This window comes from Peromyscus californicus, unplaced genomic scaffold (genome assembly GCF_007827085.1).
Source record: "Peromyscus californicus insignis strain IS unplaced genomic scaffold, ASM782708v3 Scaffold_3__1_contigs__length_106647218, whole genome shotgun sequence".
Taxonomy (NCBI): Eukaryota; Metazoa; Chordata; class Mammalia; order Rodentia; family Cricetidae; genus Peromyscus; species Peromyscus californicus.
The window spans coordinates 5,530,275-5,546,547 of NW_026294551.1; the positions used below are offsets into that span (position 1 = coordinate 5,530,275).

At 52.3% G+C, this 16,273-nt stretch overlaps 1 protein-coding gene and 1 long non-coding RNA gene across 2 annotated transcripts in view; one reads left to right on the plus strand and one right to left on the minus strand.

The window, feature by feature from the left end:
• Positions 1–280: 280 nt before the first annotated feature.
• On the minus strand, positions 281–6,567 carry LOC128122295 (uncharacterized). Its single transcript, XR_008222391.1, has 2 exons — positions 1,649–6,567; positions 281–880 (listed from the first exon to the last, which is right to left on the minus strand). It is a non-coding gene; the product is annotated as an uncharacterized LOC128122295 (long non-coding RNA).
• Mxra7 (matrix remodeling associated 7) overlaps positions 1,087–16,273 on the plus strand; it is a 29,941-nt gene continuing 14,754 nt past the window's right edge. Inside the window, exons 1-2 of the mRNA XM_052757732.1 lie at positions 1,087–1,395; positions 14,109–14,172. Coding sequence (XP_052613692.1) covers positions 1,126–1,395; positions 14,109–14,172 — 334 coding nt within the window. The 5' untranslated portion in view covers positions 1,087–1,125. The remainder of the gene's footprint in view (positions 1,396–14,108; positions 14,173–16,273) is intronic.

A 16,273-nucleotide genomic window follows, 5' to 3' on the forward strand; every position in this document is an offset into this window, starting at 1 on the left:
CCGGGCTGGGGAGCCCAACTTCTTTCTCTTATTTTGAGACAGGGTCTCATGTAGCTTAAGTTGGACCCAGACTCGTGTAACCCAGGCTGGCTTTGAACTGATCCTCCTACCTCAACCGAAAACTGGGATTACAGGCATGCATAAACAAGCCCAGTAGAGTTTGTTTGCGTGTTTGTTTTCCGTTAGTACCGTTTTCTGACAGACTTTGTCCTGTATTTATTCAGAGTAATTAGAAGGTGGGTGGGGAGTGTTAGGGAAATAAATGCACAGTTGGACCCAGTGTGTTCTACACTTTAATCAATAGAACCCTAGAAAAGACATGGAAAAACAAAAACACCCTTTTCACCTCATTCCAGCCCCTTGCTGAAGCTGCGATGAGAAGCCTTCAGCAAAAACTCATGAATGCCACAGCTGTAGGCCATGGCTGCCAGTAACCCACTTCATGAGAGATTTCCTGGACAGGGTCTCATATGCAACCCTGGCTGACTTGGAACTTGCTATGTAGATCAAACTATGTTTGAACTCACAGAGAACCATCTGCCTCTGCCTCTGGAGTGCTGGGATCTGGGATCAAGGGTGAGAGCCACCATGTCTCACTTTGAATTATTTTCCTTTTGGGGGAATTAGTGTTCAGTTTCCATGAACCTCCTTGGACTCGCCTCCACACGTTCCCCCGTAGCACCCAGACCACCAATACTCAAAGATGAGCATTTCTGTGTGCGGTGTGTGTTGTTTTGAGACAGGATCTTCTATGGCCCAGAATTTACTGTATCCGAGGAAGACCTTGAACTCCTGATCCTCTTGCACCCATCCACTTTTCGATTGCTGGGATCACAGGTCTTCAGATCAAACTTCTGCACAGGGCTGAAATGAAGCCAATCTAAAGACAATGAACAATGAGCCTTTCACCTAATCTAGCAAGCCTGAGCTGAGCTGGTGCCCCAGAGCATCAGCCAGCGAGGTGTGGGCTTTCCAGCGCCTCCCCAGGTCCGCGCTCCAAGTCACCCTGAGAGCGCGAGGGGGCGTGGTTTGGGGCGGGACTCCGCCTCGGGGCGTGGCCTCCTGGCGGGGCGCGGCGGGCTCCCTCGGGGTCCGGGCGGGCAGGCACTCGGCGGCCGCGGCGCGATGGAGGCGCCGGCCGAACTGCTGGCCGCGCTGCCCGCGCTGGCCACGGCGCTGGCACTGCTGCTCGCCTGGCTGCTGCTGCGGCGTGGGGCGGCCCCGGTCCCGGCCCCGGAACGCGCGTCCCCAGCGGAGGCCCCCGGGGCTCCCGCGCCGCCTGCGCCTCCCGAGCCCTGCTCCCCGGAGCCCGCGCCCGCGGGGCCGCGCCAGCCCGAGCGCATGGCGGAACTGGGGGAGCCCGCGGCGGAGGAGCCGGCGGACGAGGGGAGGCAGGTACGCACCGGGGTCGCCGTGGGGTCCCCGGTAAGACACCCACGAGCCTGCCAGGAAGGGCCGAGCTAGCGGCCGGCAGGAAAGGAGGGTTCCTACGGCCGGACGCTCCATCCTCCCCCAAAGTGAAGCTGACCTCCCTCCCTCCCCGCTCTGGCGTTCCTGGGCTTCCCACGGCCGTTGACACTCTGCTCTGCACCCTCCTCTCTCCCCGCTTTTGCCCACCGGTGCCCAAATCCACGGACACGAGCCCTACCTCAAGGTCTGAATTGGAGTTAGCTTACTCTTGACATCACAGTACTTTGGGATGGGGTGTGCGAGAAGGGAAGTTGCCTGTCTTTTAGGTCAACTTGAAATCCAGATTCCAGAGTCAATGTGGGCGTTGTATGAGGCTGGGAGGACTGGAGTCGAAGGAGGAGCACTTGCTGGGATGCATGTTATTGTCGTTTTAAAACTGCCTGTAGGTTTGACACACTCAATCCCCACCCCCTGGGTTGCAGACGAGTCAGGCTTGTGTGGAACAAAAGGTGCAAGAAGAGGCGCTACCCCACCACCTACCCCACCACCCCTGTCCCCACCTCCTGGGAGCCAGTCATCAGCTGGCCAGGCCTTCTACAGGGTATCCCTCATACACTCGTTCTCTGATGCTCTGTGGATTGGATCCTGGTTAGTCTCAGGTTCCTGGGATTTCACAGCTCCAGGCCGGGCCACCCACTCTGGTATTTGGTCAGATTTAAACACTTTGTTCTTCTGAGCCTTCATCCTGAAGGCAGGATGGCTAGGACAGTGGCAGCCGTGGGCTTGCTGCGTTGGTGTGTGGTCTATGGGCGCCTCTTCTTCCCTTGCTGGATACAATAGTTTGCACCAGAGTAAAGCTCTTGGGACAGAAGAGGCGGCAGCGAGCCTGGGCCCAGGCCTCTCTCTTTGCTGAGTCTGCCAGACCCCCCGACTAGCAGGCTCTTTGCTTGACAAGTGGGTGACTAATTGTGTCATTAGAGTGGCTTCTAACTTGCCCCGAGCCAGGCTGTGAGGAGAGCTATTGTGTTCAACCCAGGGAGAGTGGAAAGCTGCTGGAGGCTCACAGACCTGGGGTGAATGGCAGGTGGGGCTTGGGACTCCTCTCAGGCCATCTCTGGCCCTCTCCACCAGCCCTGTTTCAAATTGTTCCTCTTTCGCCCAGCAGCAGATTTTATCTAGACCAAGGTGTCTTTGGGGGGGGGGGGGGGCACAGTCCTATCTTGATCCTTTGGAGCAGGGCAATTTCCTCAGGAACATCCTACAAGGCTTTTTGAGACACTCGTCCTGCAATGGGGTCAGTATAGTATTGAAACAGGGGCCTTCATATAATTAACCCGAGCGGGCATTTTGGATTTTTTTCTGGTTTTGGTTGGTTGAGGTAAATTCTTGACATGTAGCCTGGCCGGCCTGACCTGGAGCCTACTATATATTCAAGGCTGACCTCAAACTGAAAATCCTCCTGTCTCAACTTCCCAAAGCCTGGTGACTCACACCTTTATTCCAAGCACTCAGGAGACAGAAGAGGACAGAACTCTGTAAGTTCAAATCCATCTTGGTCTACATGATGAGACCCCCACCCCCACTCCAAAAGAAAAAACAAAACAAAATCCTAGGATCATAGGCACTCACCACCACACCCAGGTTAGTGGATGCTTTGGAGGACCAGGTACAATGTAGGGAATTCAAGATGGCAGCGAGCTATCCCGAGGGAATCCACTAAACAGTAAGGCAGTTTCCTCATTTGGAAATCAGGCCCATCACCTGTGAGCACGGATGCTGACCAGCTCCCTGGACTCCTGCCCGAAATGTCAAGTGGGCAGAATCCTAGGTGAGGGCAGGCCTGGGAGACAGGTGTGTGTGTGTGTGCCTTCCACACTTCCCAGTAGTGTGCTGTAGTGCTAGAAGTTGCTGCTTAGAAGTTGTCTTGAAATGGACTCAGGCATTTCCAAGTGTTCCCAGCACTTTCTTCTGATGATCACCCTAGAGGGGAGGGGGGACGAGGTATGCCCCCAGGGAAGATAACTTGGGTTGGGATGAGAAGCTCTGGCTGGATGGTGCCCTCAGTGGAGGCCCCGTTCATGGTCCCTAAGTGAAAGGCAGCAGCCAGGGATCAGGAACCACCCCACCTGCTGTTGGCCGGGAGCCACTGCCCCTGAGAGGCTTAACTCACTCTCCCCACCTCATCCCCTCTTCATTTTCCATTAACTACTTCCCTCCTAATCCAGTCTTCTCCTTTCCCAGCAAGGCCTGGGCAGTCTGTGGCAGCTGCAGCCTCTGCCTCACAAAGCTGATTATTGAAAAGGATCTGGAGCCCAGGGAGGCAGCCTTCAGCTGCTGCTGTAGATCACTTGGGCAGCATCCCCTCTCGAAGGCTGGGTGCCCTAAGGCCAGGGACCAGGTGGTGGGAGGAAGCAGTTATAGACTGAGGCCTGAGTGCAGACTCAAGGGGGGTGGGGGCGGCCAACCTGAGGTCGGGAGGGGCCGGCCTTCCTCCCCACTCCCCATCAGTTGACAGCCCAGGCAGGGACTCCGAAAGGTAGAATCATATTATTAGAATGTGTTTTTACCTCTCTCGTGGGGATTACTTGGGGTGGTCAGTGTAGGAAACATGGTGGGCGTACCTAGTTCCTGCAGAGAACGATGAGGCAACAGTGTCTGGACAAAAGTCGGTCCTTCTCAAAGCCAGGGAGCAGAACTTTCTTGATGCTGATGTGTATGCTGGGGTTTTAGGGTAGTCAGGTCCCCTGTGAGATATCAGCATCCCAGCAAGGTCATGTCTATATGGGAAGAGTCCCTGAGAGACCATGGCACAGGGTCATTCCAGTGACTCTGGGGTTAGACGCTTAGTCTGTGCCACAGTCAGATCTCCTGGCATGTGGGTTCTAGTTCTACTCAAGAACAAAATAAGAGCTGAGTGCGACTGTATTTATGTGGTATACTGTATACTTGGAGACTGAGATAGGAGTCTCATTCGAGTCCAAGGGCCAGCTGGGGCAGCACAGCAAGACCCTCTCAAAACAGCAAAAATAAACACACAGTAAGGGCTTTGTTAAAAAGATTCATTTATTTTTATTTTATGTGTGTGAATATTTGCCTGCATGCATGTATATGCACTACATGCAAAGGCCAGAGGGCGTCTGGTCCCCTGGAACTGGAATTACAGATGGTTGTGAGCCGCCATGTAGGTTCTAAGAACACAATCCAAGTCCTCTTCAAGAGCATCAAGTGCTGAGCCACCTCTCCAGGCCCAGAGTAGGGACTTTTGTGTGTGTGGTACTTGGAGTGGAACTGAAGCGTGGGGCATGCTAAGCAAGGTACTATCTAGCTAAATCTCCAACACTAAGACATTTGTAAATGTGGTCTCAGTGCTGGACTTTTTGTGTGCAGTACTGGACTTTTTGTGTGCAGTACTGGACTTTTTGTGTGCAGTACTGGACTTTTTGTGTGCAGTACTGACACTAAGTTTCTATGGAAAAATGTCCTTGAAGGCTAGAGATGTTGCCCCGTGGTAAAGCACTTGCCTGGTTTAGATGAGGTCGTCGTGGGTTAGAGTCGTAGCACTTAGAAAGGAGAGAGATCTATTGTTAGAGATACAGGCTAAAATTCTTTATTATGAATATACTTATTTATTTCGCGTGTGTGCTCATGCCAGTGGCATGGTGCCCATATGGAGGTCAGAGGGCAACCTGTGGGGGTCAGACTCAGGTTGTCAGGCCTGCATGCTGGAATTGTCTGTCAAGATTTCAGTAGTTACACAGAGAATGACAGAGAGAGAGAGAGACAGAGACAGCGAGAGAGAGAGAGAGAGAGAGAGAGAGAGAGAGAGAGAGAGAGAGAGAGAGAGAGAATGGACAGATGGCAAAATTGGTGTGTCTAGGTGAGAAGTGTGCGGGTTTCATTGTATTGCTCTTTCAACTTTTAACTCATCTTGCTAGCAAGTCCACCTAGTGACCCTTTGACCCTGTCGTCCCCAGCCTTGTTGACACCAGAAGCTGATAGACCCAGCCCTCTCATGATGACCGAGGAACTGTCGAGCCCTTCCCTGCCAGCTCTTCTGACTTAGCAGTCCCAACATGGTCCCACTTTGTTCTCTTTCCCAAACAGGTAGCAGAAGGCCAGAGAGGCGCCCAGCAGTTCATGCCATGTGGGGTCTTGTCTTAGTCACCTTAGCTGATAGGACAAAAACTGCTGACAGGTGGCTTCGGTGACACATTTGTCTCCTGCATTTCTAGAAGCGGGGATCCTCAGGTCTCAGAGGCGGCAGGTTGGACTTTGGGGAGCTCTCCTGCCTGTCTTGGCTTGTCTCCAGCTGTGTCCTTGCATGGCAGAGAAGGGGGATGTTGTGGTGTCTTGTAGCATCCTTATGAAGGCTCTGCCCCCACCCAGTCAGCTGCCAGGTCCGCTGTTGTGTTGAGACAGGGTTCCATATAGCTTCAGGGCGTCTTGAACTCACTGAGTAGCCAAAGATGGCCTTGAACTCTCTATTTATTATTTATTTATTTACTTATTTACTTATTTATTTATTTTTGGGAAACAGAGTTTCTCTGTGTAGCCTGGCTGTCTTGGAACTCGCTTTGTAGACCAGGCTGGCCTGGAACTCACAGAGATCAACCAACCTCTGCCTCTCCAGCGCTGGGGTTAAAGGTGTGCGCTGCTGCTGCCGCCGCCGCCACCACCACCACCACTGGAGGCCTTGAACTCTTGGTCCTCCTGCTTCTGCCTCCTGAATGTTGGGATTTCAGACACACACACCACCACATACACTATAGCAAATAGTGTATTTTTAAAAATTAAGTTTATAGGTGTGAGTGTTTTGCCTGTATGCATGTATATCACAGAAGCCAGAAGAGGATGTCAGATCCCCCTGGAACTGGAGTTCCAGAGTGTTTTGAGCCACCATGTGGGAACAGAACCTGGGTTCACTACAAGGGCATCAAGTGCTCTTAACCACTGAGCTGTCTCTTCAACCCTAGAGATTACTTTCTTAAATTTAATGTTAAGTGTATGTGTGTGAACCTGAATATATGTCCATGGGCCATGTGCATGCAAGGGACCTACAGAGGTCAACAGAGGGGTCAGATGCCCTGGAACTAGTTACAGATGGTTGTGAGCTACCATGTGTGTCCTGAGAATGGAACCCATGGGCTACAGAGTGAGTTCCAGGAAAGGAAGCTACACAGAGAAACCCTGTCTCGAAAAACAAAAAAAAAAAAAAAAAAAAAGGAGAGAGAGAGAATGGAATCCAGGGCCTCTGGAAGAATAGTGCTTTTAACTGCTAACCCATCTTTCCAGCCCCCATAGAAATTACAGGCATGCGTCACCATACCTCTCCCAAGCATTTCACCCTTTGGCTGACAGTGGGTAGCAGAGACTGCAGAAGTGGGCCAGCACATGGCTCAGTGGGTGAAGGTGTGTGCACCCAAGCCTGACAACCTAAGTTGGATCCCCAGGGCGCACGTGGTGGAAGGAGAGAACCAGCTCCCACAAGTCGTCTTCTGACCTCCACTTGTGTGACGTGGTGTACACACACATGCATGGACATACACACTAAAAGAAAAAAATAACAATTTGCCAGGTGGTGGTGGTGCATGCCTTTAATCCCAGCACTCGGGAGGCAGAGGCAGGTGAGTTCGAGGCCAGCCTGGTCTACAGAGCCAAGGTTACTCAGAGAAACCCCATCTGGAAATCACCTCCCAATAATAATAATAATAATAATAATAATAATAATAATAATAATAATATGTTTTTTACATTTTAAATTTTATCTTGGATGTAATTTTATTTTAGATGTTTTGCCTGAATGTATGTTTGTGCACCATGTGTGTCCCTAGTGCCCTCTGAGGTCAGAAGAGGGCACTGGATCCCTGGAACTGGAGTTAAGGATGGGTTATGAGCCACCATGCAGATGCAGAAAACTGAACTCAGGTCCTCTGGAAAAGCAGCCAGTGCTCTTAACCTCTGAGCCATCTCTCCAACCACTAAAATTTTCTTAATTACACACACACACACACACACACACACACACACACACACACACACACACACAGAGCAGAGATTGCATAACCCCAAGCAATGGGTAAGGGGAGTTCCTGGAGTAGTTTTTCTCTTGGGTAGATTCTTATTTTTTGAGGACTTACAGTCTGGAGATAAATCTCAGGACTTGAAAGTACCTCCTCCACCAGGAACTTGGGCTGCTGGTCTGCAGCAAGTCTCACTCTGGGCCAAACCACCCACAACTCCCACTCCCAGGGAATCCGAAACTGGCTTCTCCTCTGGCCAAAACCTTAAAGAGATTTTAAAAGCTGTCCACCTACTCTATATGTGCACACACACACACACACACACACACACACACACACACACACGCACGCACCTGCTGGTGATGGACCCGGAACATTATCTGCAAGTGCTCTAAGCTCCTGAGGACAGCCCAGCCCAACTTTCAGTTATATTCAGTTTCCCAAAGTCCTCCATCCTGGCTTCCTGAATGAATGACTGCATTCCCCAACCCTCTCAATTCCGACTGCATCAATCCCTTCTTGATTTTCCTCTTTCTATTTTGAAATGTGGTGGATGGACGTCAGCCCAGCATTTGCCCTGGGGTTGGGTACAGTGCAGATTGCCCCCCACGGGACTTTAGTGTGTTTTGTTTCATTCTGGTTTTATGAAGCTCCTGGTGTCCTTTAAACCCTCTCATGGGAGCACTGCCCAAAACTGTTAATCTGATGGATTGAGTCTGCCATGCCCGCTCATTTGAGTGAGTTTGCTTAAGGCTGGCCAGTGTGCCCTTGACTGGGCTGTGCTCAGAGCCCGGGATGGTGTTTTTGGACTGGATGTCTGAACAGGGTAAGGTCGGGGCATGAGTGCTAGCCAAAAGAGCAGTGAGTCAGTCCATCTCTGTCTCAGTCTGCCTGCCCCCCAGCATACACACACTCCATCTCCATTCCCCACTTTCCCTGTGCTGTAAGCCAGCCCCTTAGCCAGTGCATCCTTATGTGTAAGTGTGCTCTCGTGTTTGGGATTTCCCCTTCCCCTCCCCCTCCCCCTATGGGAAAGGTTCTGGTGTATAGTATCAACTGAAGGGCCTCTGGGCCTGCTCCACCGTTGCTGCCACCATCGTTCTGATGATAGTGAAGGACACCTCCCGAAGTCCTCTCCCATCTCCTGCAGACACCCCTTCTCCTCAGGTGTCTGTCATTTTCTGCCTTCTTCCCCAAATTTTTCCTGAAGTCCAGGCCTGTCTCTCCCTCCTCTTTTCTCTGCCCTGCAAGTTCTTGCCTGTCTCCCAGAGCCTCCTCCCAAAGGAGCAGCTCCCCTGTAGTCCTGCTGGCTGCTGTTCCATGCCGTGTCCTTGCAGCCTGTCCGGTAACCTTTTCCCAGGCTCCTGCTGCTCGTGTGCCCGAGGCTGCCCAGCTCCTCCAGCTCCCAGCTTGCCTTCTATTAACCCAGAAGCCCCGTCCCAGCCTCCTTGCTTGAAGCCCTCTGCAACTTCTGCTGCACAGGGCAGACTCCAGCCTCTTGATCACAGTGATTACTGTCCCCACTGAGGCCACTGGTGTCTTCCTCATACTCAGGCCGGTGTCTAGACACTCATGTTGACTGACTGCCTAGTATGCCCGGGCTGCATCTGTATACAAGCCCTGTGCACATCCTGTCTCCGTGCCCTTGACCACGTTAGCAGATGTAAATCACCCTCCTCTCTGCTCTCCCTCAGCTCACTCGCCCATGCATCATCCTATTTGGCTCTCCTCAGAGCACTTAACCAGCATGAGGTCATCTTTTATTTTTGAGCACATTGTCTGTGCAGAGGAATGTCTGCACACAAGAATGAGAACAGGCCCTTACCCACCACGTTCACCACCCCTTCCTCACCCCTACCATGGGTCCACCATACAGCAGGCACCATAAGGTCTTTTTTAATAAAGAACTTGCCAAACCAGCAAAAATCAAAACAAAAACTTGCTGCTGGCTCTTTGCTAAAGGCAGGTCCAGTCTCTTTGTCTCTTCTCTCCTTGCTTATGGCCTAGCTAGCATCCCCCTGCTGCAGAACTTACTCCCAGGCCTTGTCTTATGCTCCAGAGAGGTAGCATGAGAGAGGTAGACTACTCTGTAAGGGAGTGAACTCCTAGTGCAAGATGTGTTCAAGCAGAAACTGGCACGTGTTTTACATTGGGTTCTCGTGTCTGCTGGAGTGCTAAGTATTTTTCTCCCTCTTGGGCCTGATGTGGAGCTCAGTACACAGACACAGAGAGAGCTGCCCGTATTATGGAAACCTTGGCCCCTCTTACCGTCCTGCAGATCCAGGCACCAAAACAGCTCTGAGCTGTCAGGCCCTGTAATCTAGGAGACCTCTGGCCAGACAGAGGGAGTCAAGGGACCCAGGAGTGAATGACAAAGGGCAGATCACAGGCCCTAAAGACCGATACACCTAGCTGGTGCCACATGCCTGTAATCTAAGCACTTGGGAGGTAAGGGTGGGAGAATTGCAAGTTAGTGTCATTCTCAGCAACGCAGCAAGTTCAAGGCCAGCCTGGGCTGCACGAGACTGTCTCAAAAATAAAGAAAGAAAATGGAGATTGTGGGGTCTGGAGAGATGGGTAAGGGCACTGGCTGTCTTCCAGAGGACCTGGGTTTGATTCACAGCATCTACATGGCAGCTCACAACTGTCTGTAACTCCAGTTCCAGGGGATCCAAGGTTCTCTTCCGACCTCTGTGGCCCAGGCATGCACATGGAAGCAGACCCGACATACATACAGGCAAGACATCCCTGCGTATAAAGCAAAGAATAGGGACTGTGGTTCAAAGAATACGATGTTCTAAAAGTAGGGAAAATTAGAGGAGAGCGGGCCGCAGAAGGTGGAGGTGACTTGTGGGGGTGGGAGAGCAGGAGTCGTGCTGGAGTTTTGTCAGAGGCTGTGACGGAATGAGTGTTAGGCTGTTGCCCTGAATACCTGGATGGATTGAGAGGACCAACTTGGGACAGGGTGAGTGGTTCGGTTCTGAAGAGAAGTTCCTTGCCCTAAGGAGCATGTCTTCTCATCGGTAGAGACGTAGTGAGAGGGGGCCCAGTGTCCTCCTGGAAGCATTGTTTGGAGGTGGGGAGGTGGCCGAACTGATCTGCTAGGACCTCTAGGGAGAAGGGCTCTGGGTTCCAACTGGCTGGCACTAGCCAGCTCTGCTCTCCAGGCAGACTGCCAACCCCTCCTTGCCCCCCAGGCAAAGATGAAAACTGAGCCTTCCACTAGGGGGCGAGACCTGTAGGCTGTCCCCTCCATTCCCGCCTGCTTTACCCTTTCTCCAGGAGATCCTCCCTGAGGAGTTGGGATCAAGCTGAGTTCTACCTGCCTGGCAGAGCTGCCATGGTCTAAAGATGGTCCAGATGACCGTCAGATTTAGTCCAGGTCATTACATCCTGGGTTAGCTTTGGTGGCTAGCCACAGGGTTTCTGCTGCTATTGTTGGTAGGATCCAAGACAGTCACATCTCCTGGGACAGCACACACACACACACACACACACACACACACACACACACACACACGCAGCAGATGGGTACATACACATACACATGCAGCAGATGGGTACATACACATACACACACACACACACACACACACACACACACGCAGCAGATGGGTACATACACACACACACACACACACACACACGCAGCAGATGGGTACATACACACACACACACACACACAGCAGATGGGTACATACATACACACACACACAGTAGATGGGTACATACATACATACATACATACATACATACACACAGACATACACACAGCAGATGGGTACATACACACACATACACACACACACACATGCAGCAGATGGGTACATACACACACACATGCAGTGTAAGGGTACATACACACACACGCAGCAGATGGGTACATACACACACATACACACACACATGCAGCAAATGGGTACATACACACACACACACACACACACACGCAGTGTAAGGGTACATATACACACACGCAGCAGATGGGTACATACACACACACACACACACACACACACACACACCACGCACGCACTCACACCCTTATCCTGTCTTCCTGTCTGGTGGTTTTCCTCTGCAGTACTATCTGCCTGGGTCCTTGGGGATGCTGGTTGGAGACTTCCCCACCTCTGGAAGAAGCTAAACTGGAAAATTAACTCAGAACACGGGCAGTTGAAACAGTATCCATTCAGTTGCACTGAACTGAGACTCAGTGGGGTGATTGGCTTTTGCTTTGTTTTGTTGAGAAAGCAGGCAGGTTTATTTAGTGTACTGAAGAGAGCAGCAGGCAGGGCAGCAGCAGCAGAACTGCTTGTGAGGTGATTGGCTTTGAGCCTCAGCCAGGCCTGCTGGGGGACCAGCCGGGATGACATCAGCCTGTGTTATAGCATTCAGTTTTCATGAGGTTGGTTTACCGTCCCCGGAAGCCTGCTCTGTGGGCTTGCCAGGGCCACTGCAGGAAAATGCCATGGGCTGGGGGCTTAAACAACAGCAATTTATTTTCTCTGAGGTCGAAAGTCCAAATCCAAGTGGTTGGCAGAGTGCATTTCTTCTGCAGCGTCTCAGTGGGTGTGCATGTGATCTGTGTGTGCCAGTGTCTCTGTTTATGTCTGGATTCTCTGATAAGGATAGAGGATCTTGGATTAAGACCCATCCCAGGGATTGGGGAAGTGGCGCTTGCCACACATGCATGAGGACCTGAGTTTGAATCTCCAGCATCCACGTGCTCATACGCCTATAACGCCAGCACTGAGGGGTCAGTGGCAAAAGGATCATTGGGGTTTGATGACTGCCAGCCTAGCTCCGGGTTCAGTGAGAGACCCTGTCTAAAGGGAACAAGGCGGAGGGTGGTAGACTAGCAGGCACGCATGCGCGCGTCTACACACACACACACACACACACACACACACACACACACACACACAACCCCATCCTCAAGGCCTTACTTTATTTTATTTTAGAGATAGAGTCTTGCTATGTAGCTCTGGCTGATCTGGAACTCACCCTGGAGATCAGGCTGACCAAGAACGTACAGAGATCCTCCTGCTTCTGCCTCTCCAGTGCTGGGGATTAAAGGTTTGTGACACTGTGTCCAGCTCCACCCTGTCTTTAAGGAAAGGATCTCTCCCTGACTCCAGAGTTCACCAGTTGTGTAGGCTGGCTAGCTGGTAAGCCCTGAGGATCTGCCTGTCTCCCACACACACCCCAGCACTGGAGTTACTGACATGCACAACCCTGCCCTTCTTTTCCATGGCTGCCGGGGATCCAGACTCAGTTCTCAGGCTTGTGCACTCTGCCCACCTCCCCAGCGCCCCCTCATAAATTCTTTTGACTCTTTCTCATAGTCAGTGCGTGCAGACACCTCCTCTGCATGCACTGTGTGATATACATGCCTGGTGACTTTAGACTGGTCGACAATTTGGAGATCATGTTAGCCAAGTGTATTTAGCCAGGAGGTACTTAATTCTAGCACTGTTGTATGAAAGTCCTGGATAGATGTTTGTAGTCTAGACAACAGATCCTTTAGAGTGAGTCCCCTGCATCAACACGGGCGTCTCCTTTTTTGACCTGTTCACCTCCCTTAGCTACAAAGATACTTTGCTTTGCAAAACTGGGGAGATGTCTGGTCTGCCAGGACACAGCCTTGCCGATGCTGGGGCAGTATGGCTCCTGCCTAGCTAGCACTGAGTCTACAAGATCTGCTAAGTGAGAGCACTGGCCCGATAGCCTGAGGAGCTCAAGCCCCAGAGTCTGCCTCTTGTGACCCGTCACCATGGGGCTTGTGAAAGCTTTATTTCCAGGCTCAGCCTACTGTTCACTTGGGAAGCCTCCTCCTCCTGAGGCTGGCTGCTTCTCGGGGTGTCTGGGGTACCCCAGACCTATGTCCGTGTTTGTCTCCAGTGCAGGCTGCTCACCTCTACCCCTGCCCTCCCCCTCAAACCTCAAGTTTCCACACTGGCCTGCTAGGCTTCCAAGCCACAGTTCCTTGGGCCTCTCATCCCCTCCTCACACCCTCCGGTCCCACATAGTCGGCCAATCACATGCCTCTCTCATCCTCAAACATTCCTGAAGTTGAAGTCACTCCTTCCTTCCACCAAGGCCATCCCAGGACGGGATGGGGTGCCTCTCCCAGCCATCTGTTTATTGAATCCATGTGTGGGAGAGACCAGGCTAAGGGGGTGGAGTTCCAATTTTGGGTAAATGGTCACTGAGATGACTGGAGACAGAAAGTAACGTTGGTTAGAAGAAGCCAGGAAGGCCATTATCTTGGAATAGCTGGGCTGTGGAGCTGGCCTCGGCCCGAGGTAGCGCAGCCAGCTTTCCCCGTCTCTCTTTACTCACTAAGGTGAGGGTGGGGGTTCTAGGCCACTTGCCAAAATGTCTGCACAGGCACTACCTGGGAATGGCCTAAGTTGAGGGCTTGTGGTAGGCAGGGTCCTCTATCACCTCCTCCTCCTCCTCACCCTTGAGTTTGCCCTGACATGCTGGACATGTGGACATGCTCACACTGGACCTTGGAGATGTCTTCCCCCCTCCCCCACCCACCCACCCACCGCTTCCCCAGCTTAGGGGGTGGTCACTCTAGGGCCCCATCCCTCAGCCCACATCTCACCCTCTGCTGAGAGAGGACAGGGTTCATCTGGCTAAGCGGCACTGACCCCTGCCATTGTCTTGCAGGATGAAGAGCAAGACTCAGACAGTGAGACGGGACCTCCCACTGAAGAGCCTGAGGAAGAGGATGGTGAGCGGGACCCACTCCCATGAGGCTGCAGTCTGGCTCTCCCTGGGCCACTCGGGGGGCAGTGGGATCCGAGAATTGGGGGGCCACGGGGGCTTGAGGGTGGATGGAGTGAGAGGGGCTATGGGATGATCAGATCAAGGCCCCGCCAGCCCCGAATACCTCCTTTGACTTTTGGTCCTTGCTTTTTGGTCTGTAAATCAAGCATTGTCGGGTGCAGGAGGCCTCCCCTTAGGGGTGACAGCTCCCTGGCTGCCAGGTCTCCCCTCCCAACCATGTCTGTCTTTCTGTTGGCGCTCTCTCGGGTGCATTTTGTTGGGAGGTCCTTCAGGAGATGGGGCTGCTGCTTCTGAGCTCTGGGTGGCTCAGATGGGAGAGAGGGAACCACAGGAACATGAAACCAAGAGGCCCCTGTGTGGCTTAGACAGACAGACAGACAGACTGTCTGATCTGTCACGTTTTATTTCCATCAAAAAGAAACTGGAGAAAACCAAAAACAAACAAAATGTTAATATTTATTGGATCAGTACAGCGAGTATACAGAGTTTTGGGTTTTTGTTTGTTTTTGGGGGGAGTTTTTTTTGTTTTTTTTGTTTTTTGTTTTTGTTTTTGTTTTTTGTTTTTTTGTTTTTTTTTGAGACAAGGTTTCTCTGTGTAGCTTTGGAGCCTGTCCTAGAACTCTCTCTGTAGACCAGGCTGGCCTCGGACTCACAGAGATCCACCTGGCTCTGCCTCCCAAGTGCTGGGATTAAAGGTGTGCACCACCACTGCCTGGCGGATATTTCATTTTTTAGAAGAAGCAAGACCAGCTGCAGCTTTAAGCCAGCTGCTGTCAGGAACAATGGGAAGCAGGGGGGTTAGGAATGGGGAAACTGAGGCTCCTGTGGGTGTCAGCAGCAATGAGGCTCTGTGAAGTCCCCAGGCCCTCCAGAGAGTGAGCAGAGCCGTGGGTGTCTATTGGTACAGCCTCTGAGGGGACCCAGGCATAGGCAGTGGTAGGTGGGGTGTCAACCCCTGGCCAGCCAGGCCCCTGCTCTCCACTCCTAGATCAAGTTAGGAGCTAACAGCAACTGTGGCCCAAGAGTCTATCCCTGTTGGCATGGGCACCAAGGTCCCGTGAGTGACTTGAGCATGCAGAAGGGAAGTCTGGAGACCCCTGGGTTCAAACAAAGTGAGACCTACAGCCTACCGTTCCTAACTCGGCTGACATCCATAAGCCCTGTACCCAGCCCCATGCTTACCCCTGAGTTCTCCTTCTCATCTGAGCCACTGTCCCTGAACAGCCCCCAATACCCATGGCTTGCCCCTCTACCCAGGCAGAGGGAGAAAGGCCAGTGTTCTCAGCTGTCCAAAGGAAGCAAGGATTCCTTCCCCATCCCCGCCCCACCCCCCGCCCCCACCATCCCCTCTGCAAGAAGCAGCTCAGCCTCCCAGGCTAATTGATTAGGGTCGCTAAAATGACTTCCCCTAGCGACTCAGATTCATGATGCCTGGAAGAGCAAGCCCCCACCCTATACGCACTCCCCAGGGGCTCTCACAACCAGCCTCCTCGCTCTAACAAAATTGGATTCGGCCCACCGCCTGTGATTAAGTTAAAGCCTGCGTTAAAGCCTGCGTCAGTGGACTGTCCTGGCGGCCTGGAAGAGCATCAAGCTAATAAGACTTGCCCCATAAACCAGAACCCAGACCTGCACTAAGCTGGCAGGACTTTTTAATGTTTATTTTTCTAAAACAGCAACACCCAGGTGCTGAGGTTCACTGGTTTTGTCAGTTCTGGGTCCATCCTGAGGGCTGTTCGCAAGCCCAGGCTGCAGCCGTGGCATGCAGGATATCCCGGGCTTTGAGACAAAGACCTCTTTGCTCTGCAGTAGCAACGCTGCATCGCCTTGCAGCAGATGCAGTTGCTCAGGGAAGCTCCCTGACCTGTCTACACCCTGGACTTGAAAGCTCTTGGTTCCGATGACCCAGATGGAGTGGAGATTCCTACTTTATTAGCCTAGCTGGGCAGAGCTTAGCCTGGCTGGGAGGTGGGGGGGTTGGAGGGCTGCGGGGGAGGGGGGCGGTTTCAGAGAAGTTTTCTGAGAAGGGAAGGGCAGCCCAGCTC